At 52.4% G+C, this 10,447-nt stretch overlaps 1 protein-coding gene across 1 annotated transcript; it reads right to left on the reverse strand.

Annotated features, from left to right (window-relative positions):
* Positions 1–2,889: 2,889 nt before the first annotated feature.
* Positions 2,890–9,963, reverse strand: NAPSA (napsin A aspartic peptidase). Its single transcript, XM_068527160.1, has 9 exons — positions 9,817–9,963; positions 6,513–6,654; positions 6,296–6,419; positions 5,986–6,104; positions 5,460–5,659; positions 4,277–4,399; positions 3,925–4,069; positions 3,281–3,379; positions 2,890–3,081 (listed from the first exon to the last, which is right to left on the reverse strand). The coding sequence occupies exons 1-9, from the start codon at positions 9,888–9,890 to the stop codon at positions 2,890–2,892; spliced, it is 1,218 nt and encodes a 405-aa protein (XP_068383261.1). The 5' UTR covers positions 9,891–9,963.
* Positions 9,964–10,447: the final 484 nt, after the last annotated feature.

Below are 10,447 nucleotides of genomic sequence, written 5' to 3' on the forward strand. Positions count from 1 at the left end.
GGGAGGGAAGTGGGCGGGTCAGGGGCTGCGGGCGTCCCAGGTCTGCACTGTTCCCGGCCCGCTGCCTCCCTCTGCAGGTACGGCGGCTGGTTGGTATCGCCTCCCTCTCCACACCCCCTCCCGCTTCTGTGCCTCTTAGTGCCTCTTTTTCTCCCCTTTTCTGAATATTTGTCCCCCCGTCTCTGCCCTCACTCCTTTGAGGCTCTGGCCCCTCCTTACTCTCTGCGCTCCCTCTGGTTCTCTGTCCCATTGTTCTCTGAATCTGTCCCCCTCCTTCTGAGTCTTGCCCCTGTTCTCTCTAAGCCTCAGTCTCCTCTCCCCCGACTGTGTCTCGATCTCCCCACCCCCAGTCTCTTTATCTTGACCTCTGTACCTTTTTCTCGGATTTGCCTCTCTCTGGGTCTCCGTTCTCTCCAGTCTCTGCCCCTCCTCTTTGTGTCTCTGTCCTCCACTCACCCCCCCCACACACACCCCAGGGTCGGCTCCCTCCTCTCTCTGGTCTCTGCCCATCCATCTGGGTCTCTGTCCCCCTAGCTCTTCTTCTTTGACTACCTCCTTCCCCGTGTCTTTTTCCCCTCCTCCGTCTCTTTTCCCCCTCTGTCACTGCCTTTTCTCTTTCTGTCCTTTTTCTTTCTTTCCCTTCCCTGGGCCTCTATCCCCCACCCCCACCCCGTGCCTCTTTCACCCCTTTCTGAATCCCTGTCCCCCTTTTTCTGGGTCTCCGTCCCCACTTCTTTGGGGCTCTGTCCTGCTGTCCTTCAGTCTCGGTCCCTCCCTCTGGATTTCTGTCCCTTTCTCTCAGGCTCCCACCGCATCACCGTCTCTAATCCTCAACCTGGCCAGGACTCGAGGCTGCGTCACTGCAGAGAGTTACAGAAGTGGGGCCCGTCCTGCGGACCAGGGAGGTAGTTTACCTCAACTCCCCCCACCCCTAGACCTGGGTTCCCCCACTTCCCCCTGATCCACTGTTCTCAGGCAGTCCTCAAGCCCCCGTGGGACCCAGAAGGGTAGAGAAAAGACATCGGGGCTTCCTACTCTTCTCTGCCCCGGATTCTGGTGTATCCCCAGGCAGAAGCAGTGAATCCTGAGGTGAGGGAATGGGCTTGGGTTGAGTGAGGCTTCTAGGCAGGTGGGGCGTGGGGGTGGATGCTGGGGCCGGGGTTGGGTAGGCACTAGGAGCTGGGAGTAAGGGCTAGGGTAAGGACCTAAGTCAGCCATCCTCCCTTATACCCTCCCCCCACCCCACCCAACTCTACTTTTCTCTTCTGCCTTTGATAGCAGCCAGGCACGGGATCAAGTTACCAAACCAGCGTTTTTGCGGAGGTCAGAAGATGTAGGAGAAGGTGCGGGCTGGGGCAGAGGGAAGGGGGGAAGGCAGGGATGGGGAGGGGGAAGGCAGGGATGGGGGGGGAGGAAGGAGCGAGGAGGCTGGAATAGGGGAGAATAGGGAATGAGACTCGGGATTAGAGACCGTGGGACTGGGGGAAGAGGCTCGGTCAAGGATGATCTGGACTCCATCAAGCCCTGGGAAATTTGGATGCCGTCACTCCCACATGGCCCTCTCCAGGCCCCACCAGGGTATGCGGGGATTTGTGAGCCTGAATTCTCCACCCATAGGGGAGGCTTCTGGAGGCATAATGAGGGCTTGGGTTATGGGACACCCAGCTCAGCAAACAGACCAGAGGGACGTGGACTCGATTTTTGGCGACGGACACCAGGGGAGGGGAGGTCAATGTCTGTTCACGTCTTCAGACCCTTTCCCCTTCCCTCCTCCTTCCCAGTCTATCCCTTCTCAGGCCTTCAAGGCACAAAATTCCTGAAAGCCCCAGACTCTCACCTCAGTCATCCTTGGCGCCCCCTCCTAACTCTCCCTCCCCCATTCCCCAAAGCCCTGGAATTGGGGAAGGGTCTTCCCCTTCCTGACTTCCAAGACCCCTTCCTTGTTCCTCCGCCCCCATTCCTATCAGTTCTAAATCCAGGAAAGACGATCTTCCAGGCACTAAAGCTGAAAATGTGGGGACTCTCTGCCTACGATCCTTGGTCTCCCGAGACCCTCCAATTACCTCTCCGCTGTAACCTTTAAGTCCTCGTCTCCCGAGTCCCCCGCCTCCAAAACTGGGATTTGGGCTGTCTTACCGCCCCCGGACCCTGTGCCTTCTCCCCCTCCCCCGTACTCACCCCAAGTCGAGGCGGGGCGGGGATGGGGGAATCCGGGACTGGCGATGGGGGGAGGGGTGACCCAACCCCGCAGCTCTGGGCAGCGAGAGGCTGCGGAGGGGGGTAGTGACATCATCGCCGGAGGAGGGGCAGCTCAGCTCCCCCCAACCCGGGGGCTTCAAGCCCCGCCTTTGTGGCGTACCCAGGGGTCCCGGAATCCCAAGGGTAGAGAAGAAGAACAGATTAAGTGTGCGGGAATGGTATCCCCTCCCCTTAGAACAAGGGTTGGAAAACCCTTTACGATTTCAGCCACCCCCCACTGCCACCTGTCGCTGCCGTCGCGACCTGTCGCCTCCCACGCGTGTTGTGGCTGCGCCCGCCCCCGTCAGGACGTTAACACCGCCTAGACTACAACGTCCGTGATGCTCCGCGGCGTCGAGTACCTTTGGGGAGAGGCAGTGTAGGCGAGGGGCTTCATGGGCTTCGTAGTATAGGACCCTCGCACCAGTGTGCACCTTGGAGAGGAGTGATACCTTTCTCCTTCCTTTCTTTCTCAACTCCAGAGAGCCGGACACTAACTTTTTTCTGAAAAAAATCACGCGCTTAAAAAAAAAAAGGAAGAGACCCAGGTAAGTTTAATAGAAATAGTGGATTTTTACTGAGTATCGGGGGGTGCGCATGCGCGTAACCAGGGCCTCAACCGGAGAACTGCGGCTGCGCAAGCCCACCCCTTCACTGTCCTGCTCCACGAGCTCGAGCGCGCGCAAGCCCCACTCGCGCCCCGCTTTTCCTGTCGCCACGGTCGAAGACGGCCACGTAGCTGCGCAAGAAGACATCGCCGAGGATCCAGAGGGGCCCTGCGGGCGGAGGCATGTCCAGAGCCTGGAAGCCTGACAAGCAGAGACGGACGCCACCCCGAGCAATCTACAAGGCGACAAGACGGATCACAGGTGTCGTGTCACGCCCACCGGTGTTCCTTCTTCCTAGGAGCCAGAGCTTCGCCCCGCCCACTACCGTGGGCACTAGAAATGTTTATGTGGTCCCTGCTTGGCCCTAGTGATGTCTCACTCCCAGCCCCACCCTCTCAACGCGTCACTCTGACGTCATTGTGACTGCCACCTACCTGGATGACGTAGTCCTGGGCCGTGAGGTTAAACCAGACCCCGCCAAGGAGGAAGGAGACTGGGGGGAGCGTTGGGATTTTCGAGCACTGGATGAGGTACTGAGGGCAAAGAGGAGCAAGTAGAGACGAGGGATTCCTTCTCTGCTCAAATTCTTTCCGTGGCTCCCCAGTGCAACAGGGAAATGTCCATTTTGGGCAGCTAGGTATTCAGGGCCTTGTGTGGTCAGGCTCTGCTGTCTTCTGTAGCCTTACTGGCTTTTCCCTCACTCCTATATAGTTGTTGCCACTTCCCCCAGGCTCCCATTTGATCAAAACCTCTTTTCCTCTAATTGAAAATCAAAAACTGGTGGCCCACGGGCCATACTGGGCCTATAGGTGTATGTAATTAGTCTTATACTAATTATAAGTTTACTCACTCTCATCTAGTCCTGTTCCCGGAGTCACTTAGAGTAGACACTTGGGAGGCGTCCTTGCTTCCTCTCACTAACCCCCGGCCTCTCACTCACAAGGTCCAGTGCTTTCAGCCCATGCATACCTCTTAGCCATGCGATTCCCACCCGCAGGCCGGAGCATCCTGCCCACTGTCCACGATTAAATCCCTATTAGCCTCCCCAGCCCACACCCACCAGACACCAGGTCCTTACCTCCCCCATTAGCAGGGGGACTCCCCCAGTGGCTGCCTGCAGGGCCCGGATCTCCTCAGTGGGTCCCGTGATGAGAGACGTGCCTGTGTCCAGAATGGCAGCACAGCCCCGGGCACAAAGAGTCAGCCCTGTGCCAACCTCCACACTGTGAGGCAGAAGGAGGCAGTCATTAGAGCCAGCATCCTAGGAGGCCAGGCCCCCAGCCCCCTCCTCCTGCAGAGCCAGGAGTCCCGGCCCACAATCCCTCCTCCATCAGACCTAGGAGTCTGGGTCCTCGGCTCCCTTCACCCCAGGACACTGGATTTTAGGCTCTAGCCCACTCTTCCCAGACCTAGGAGGCCAGGTTCCTCACCGCTCCATGTGGATCTGCCAGTAGGCAGGGATCGTGACTGACACAAAGGTGAGGGGTGGGATGTAGTGTGCTGGGTCCGAGCCACCCAGGACCAGCTCTCCGCCATCAGCTGCCTCAGGGTCCCTGCAGAGGCAGACAGCTGTATGTGTCATGGGCATTTCTCCTGCCAGCCCCAGGAGTGGCCAAGGGAGGGACTTCTGCCAGTGGGGTGGTGTCTGGGTTCTGGGTGGGATAGTGGGATGCAGGCAGGGCCTGATGTGGGGACTGGAAGCAAGGCAAGAAGTGAAGAGAAATGGGGCTTTTCTTGGTGGAGGTTAGGATCTTAGGGTCTTGGGAGCTTCCTGAAGTGGGCATAGGACTTCTTGATTTGACTGTAGAAGGTAGAACTTTTGCGGGGAGTGGAGCATTGAGGTTTCTGAATTGGCTCTGGAAGGTGTGATTGTGAGGAGTCAGTCTCCCCGAGCGGATGATGAGACTTTCTGAATTGCATGTCTAGAACTTCCGGGGAATTAGACTTCCTCAGTTGGCTGAGAGTGATAGGAAGGGGGGGTGGGGGCGGGCACTTCCTGGAAGTGTGGAAGGTCAAGATCTACTAAGAGGTGGGTGGGGGGATTCCCTGGCTGTCCAGTGGTTAGGACTCCGCCCTTCCACTGCAGGGGGCACAAGTTGCAGCAAAAAAAAAAAGGAAAAAGAGGTGGGTGGGACTTCCTGGGTTGGACGTCCGGATAACTGAAGGGACATAGAACTTCCTGCCTGGATACTACCTGGATGACAGCTTGGGCTTTCTGAGCATAAGTTTAAAGCTTCCTAGAAGGTAGGTGTAACTTCTTAGATTAAAATGGGCAATTCCTGACTTCTGACGTGTGTTCTCAAATGGAATTGGGATTTCTTTATGGTGAAGATGGGGTTCTTAAATTCAGTATTTGATTGGGTAGGGCATGGAATTTCCTGGTTTGAGATTGAAACATGGAACGTTTTAAATGATGGTGTTTCTTTAGTAGGTCTTAAGGTGTTGCTTAGTGAGTGGAACTTATGAATAGGGTTCATGTGTTTCTTATATTGGGGCGGTGACTTCCTGAATGGAGAGTGGGACTTCCTTTATTGGGCAAGGGACTTCCTGAAGGAGGGCAGAACTTCCTTCTTGGGGCTAGGACTCAGAGGAAGGTAGACCCTCCGCCATTACCTGTTGAGGTAGAAGGAGAAGACAGGCTTATCCAGAAGCCCCTGGTCCACCAGTCTATCCAGCGGGGGCCGAACTCCTCCCACAGCCAGAACGGGAAAACCGAGGCCCAATACCCCATCGAAGTGGGCAAATGTGAAGACCAGGCTGGGCTCCCACAGAGCCTCCCCAAAAATCACCGATGCACCTGTGATTCCCCCAATCTGGGGTAGATTCAAATGGAGTAAGTTACTTCCGGGAGGACATTACCTACATGTCTCTGAAGTCTCCCAAACCAAGGCATGAATCCCAGGTCTGGGGACATCTGTAAACAACTCCAACTGCCTAGGAAGCTTTGCCTCGCAACTTGAGAAGGCCCGCCCCTGCCTGGGAAGCCCCGCCCTCTTCCCCAGGAAGCCCTGCCTCGCAATTCAAAAGCCCCATCCGTTTACCCCGGAGGCCCCGCCTCTTCAAGCCCCTCCCTGAACCAGATAATCTTAGAGATGGGCTTCTCCCAGGCTCAAGCCTTCCCGGGGCCAAGGTCACGCACAGTCAGCTTGTCCTCACTCAGGATGCCGTCTAGGCGGCCAGTTCCGTATTGAATGGCAAACTTGGTCCCATTGGGCCGGAAGGAGCTGGAGGCTTTGGAGTTGAAGCGGTGGTGGACCCCTAGGTCAGAAGGTGAGGGAGCTGTCACTGGGGGAGAGAGGTCTCCCCAGTGCCTCCTGCCTCTCCGGCCAACTCACCTGTGAGGATGCGTTGGAAGAGAACAGGTCCCCAAAAACCCTTGGGAAGACCGGGCCCAGCCCCCCTTCTCCCTTTACCCCCATTCAGCCTTATTCTCCCCCATGACAGCTCACAGCAGGGCAGACTGAAGAAGTGGCATCTCACGGACGGGACCCAGAGATTGGAGGAACCAGTGTCAAAGACGACAGAGAAGTTTTGTGGGGGCGTTCCCAGCCCAATTTCCCCATAATACTGGACCTGATGGCAAAACAGGAGATGTCCTGGATGAAGAGCTTGACCAAGGGCAGGAAGGTTGGGGACAGCGGGGGGCTGTGTGGGGCTGTGACTCACGTTCATGTAGTTGGAGAGAGGCACAAAGAAGTCCTTGTCCCCAGGGGATGGAGCCCCCAACCTGGGGGGCTCTGCTGGCTTATCCCATCCCCTCAGTGGGTTCAGGGCCCTGAGTCCAGTGTAGACTCTGCGAAGTGGGGTCCTGTGGGGGAAGGAGATACCAACAGCTAAGGAGCTACCCTTTCTGGACATCCTCTGTAATAGACTTCCCCAAATAGGATATAACGACAATGTAAGCATCTCCATGGCCCTATAGTAATAGTCATTACCAGAAACCCTACCAAACACCTACCAAACCACGATGACAAATTTCCCCAAAGACTCTACAAGAGCGCACCATTCCAAACAGACTTTCCCCAAAACGTTTCAATAAAAGACCTTCCAAATTATGTAAAGTAAGCCATTCCGGAATGGACATACACAAAGTTTTCCAAAAACCCTAACATATGCCGGGGTTGGGGGGCTGCGGTGGCGGAGGGATGGATGGGGAGTTTTGGATTAGCAGATGCAGACTATTATGTATATATCAATAGAATGGATAAACAACAAGGCCCTACTGCATAGCACAGGGAACTGTATTCAATATCCTGTGATAAACCATAATGGAAACGAATATATATATAGCATATATATCTGAATCACTTTGCTGTACAGCGGAAATTAACACAACATTGTAAATCAACTATACTTCAATAAAACAAACTTTTAAAAATGCCAAAAACCCCAACATAAAACTAGCCTTTGCAAAAGCCCTTACATACTTTCAGCGCTGGGGGAAAAATGTAAGCACCAAATCCCAATTTTACTTTTTACAGTAAAATATATTCCAGATATATCAAATGTACATCACACTTAATGTGCAGTGTAAAATTATACGAGCACTGGAAGTAAAGTGTTTAATAATTCTAGCAAAAGGAGGGCTTTTCTCAGAAAAGATGGGAAGATCAGAAATCATGGGAGAAATATTGATAAGGCTGTCTCTAAAATTTTAAACTTCTGTACACCCTTCCCCCAACATACAAAGTTAAAAGAGAAAAAAATCTAGTGGAAATAATTACAAGTTGTATGTCAAAGAGTTAGTATCTCTAAAATGCAAAGAGCTTCTACAAATAAATAAGAATAAGATAAGCAACCCTGTGCTGGGAGGCACTTATTCATGAGTCTTATATTTCTGCAGAGACACAGACTGACTATGTCCAGAGTGTCTTTTCAAGGATTTTGTTTAGTGAACAGCCTTGGAAGAGAGTGTCTCTCTCTGGAGCAAAGGGCAGGCAGGCATATGATCCATTATAAAAGATTCAAGCCTAGGGTTCCCCTGCTGTAATGCACCTCACCGCTTGTGCACATATCACCTGACTCCGTTCCTTTCACCCTGTGGGAACCGAGGCTCAGAAATCTGGCGCAAAACTGGCTACGACTATTGCCGGGAGTACTAAATTGTCCTTTGCCTCACACCTGGGAATCTTGTGTCTTCCACCAGCAGCCATGAAACTGTGGCAAATTAACTTTACAGTTCTTGACATTAAGTAGGAAAATCGTCAAAAGAAATAAGCAGGTAATTTTCAAAAGAAGTACAACTTCTAAACACATGGAAAAATGTTCAACCCCAATAGTTATCAAAGAAATGGGAATAACAAGAGTGAGAGACCTTTTTCTTTCTTTCTTTTTTTTCTTTTCCCCCTGCAGATTGGCACAGAATTACCAATACTCACTGTTGGCTAGGAGGTTAGGAGGTGTAGATTGATACAAACTTTCTGGAGTATAGTTTGGTAACATCATGAGTCAAAATTGGGAGTGCAGCTTTTAAGCCAATTAGTTTTAATTCTGGGAATTTCATCTATAGGAGATCATTAGACAAGTGCCCAAAGATGTGTTTATGAGCATGTGCCTAATTCTGAAAACTGTTGTGCACGCAATGGCCAACGCTGGGTACATCTCAGCTCTGCTATAAAAGATGCCTAGAATGGAATCCATTCAACCACTAAAAAGGGGAAAGTAGCTCTCTACGCCAGTGGTTTTGCAAAGTTGTTTTGAAGCAGAATCACCTAGAGCAGGGGTGATAGGAAAAGTTTTTTTGTAAAGGTTTTGCAGGCCATCCATCTCTGTTGCAACTACTCATTCTGTCAATATAGCACAAAAGCAGCCATAGGCGACATGTAAACAAATGAACATGGCTGAATTCCATTAAACTTTATTTGCAAAAACAGGTGACAGGCTGGATTTGGCTCTTGAGCCGAGTGTTTTGCCAATCCCTGACCTAGAGGGCTAGTTAAAATTTAGAACTGCTCATTTCTTTTTTTCTTTTTCTTTTCTTTTTTGGCCACACCATGCATCATGCAGGATCTTAGTTACCCGACCAGGGATCAAACCCATGCCCCCTGCATTGGGAGTTCAGAGTCTTAACCACTGGACCACCTGGGAAGTCCCTAGAACTGCTTGTTTCTGATTGAGTAGGTCTAGGATGGAGCCTGAGGACCTGCATTTCTAACAAGTTCCTGGGGCCTGCTCAAGCCGATTTTGGTGGTCCTGAGTCAACTCAGAGAATCATTGCTCTTTCTGTTGACTTGGGAAGTGGCTATGACCTCTTAGGTTCAAAAAGTAGGTTAGCAAACATCATGTGCAGTAATCTTTTTGTACGTGCCTGTAGTTTCTCCTTGGGGCCCTGCCCCCCATATCTTTGCGGCCACCGCCCATGACTTAGTCTTTGAGAGGCTTAAGAATGTGAAGTGGGGAAAAAGTGTTTCCTGGAAAAGTAGACCCCCCTCCCCCCATCAAGAGTTCCAGGGAGTGGAGAGAAGAGAGGAGAGAAAGGGAGAGATTGGGGGAGGCACCAGAGGTGGGGGGGAGGTCATAGGAGTCCCCAAAACTGGACTTCTTGAGACCTCAACAATTTGGAAGATGTGAATCTGGGGGAGTCTCAATTTAGATGTCACAGATCTGGGTCTCCAAGATCTGTTGGAAGACGGGTGTCACAGGTCTGGAGATCTCAGTATCAGATCATCAAAGCTCAGGGTGGGATCAGCAGAGTTCTCCCAAAAATGTGTACTGAGAAGATTGGGACGGTCCCCAACCAAGGGTCTCAGGGTGCAGGACCTTAGACTCAAAGGGCTTGGGTCTTAGGAGATAACAGGGTGGATCCCTCAGGGGTGAGAGCCTAATTTGGAGATCTAGGAACCCAAAAAGATAGGAATCATGGATCCTGGGGTGTCAGGTTTGGGGGTCGCTGAACTGGGGAGCCCCAGACTTGAAGGGTAAGAGGGAGAGAGTCCGTCCCAGGTTTTGGGGTGGTGGGGGTCCCCATTACCGGATCAACGTGGCCCCAGTGGGCTGCATGGTGAGCAACGGTAGTAGCAGCAGCAGCAGCGGTGGCGGAGACATCTCTGGGGACCCGTGTGGACCCAGGCGTCCTGCGGCTCCGTTTTCTTTCCCCGGAGACTGCGCCCTGTTCACTGCCCACTTCCAGGTTTGAGAAGTGACTAAGACACGAAGTTTCTTGGTGGGTGATGTGGGAGTGATGGGTGGTATTTGGGGAGGAATGTGCCAAATATTTTGGTAGGGTCGCCGGAAGTATTGGCGTGCCTCACTCCGGACTTCGGTGGTGGTGGAGAGTCTCCTGCGCCCCTCCCTTACCCATTCTTTAGCTATTGTCGCTTTTACTTATAGCTTTCACTTCATTTTTTCTGTGACTCATTAACCACAAGAGTTTTCTGGGGCAAACAAATGTATGGGCGGGGCGTTTGTGAAAGGTCTGGGGGAAGGAAGAGAGGGTCAGACTAGACGTCTTCTGCCCCATATTAAGTGGGACTGCCAAAGTGTCAGGACCCCGATTCCTATTGTTTTATTTGGAAAATACTGAAACACACACACAAAAAGTCCATAGCCCTACCACCATTGAAAAAGCATAAAAATAATTTGCAGTGTCTCTCTGTCTGCCC

The sequence above is a fragment of the Eschrichtius robustus genome, chromosome 19, assembly GCF_028021215.1.
Source record: "Eschrichtius robustus isolate mEscRob2 chromosome 19, mEscRob2.pri, whole genome shotgun sequence".
Lineage (NCBI taxonomy): Eukaryota > Metazoa > Chordata > Mammalia > Artiodactyla > Eschrichtiidae > Eschrichtius > Eschrichtius robustus.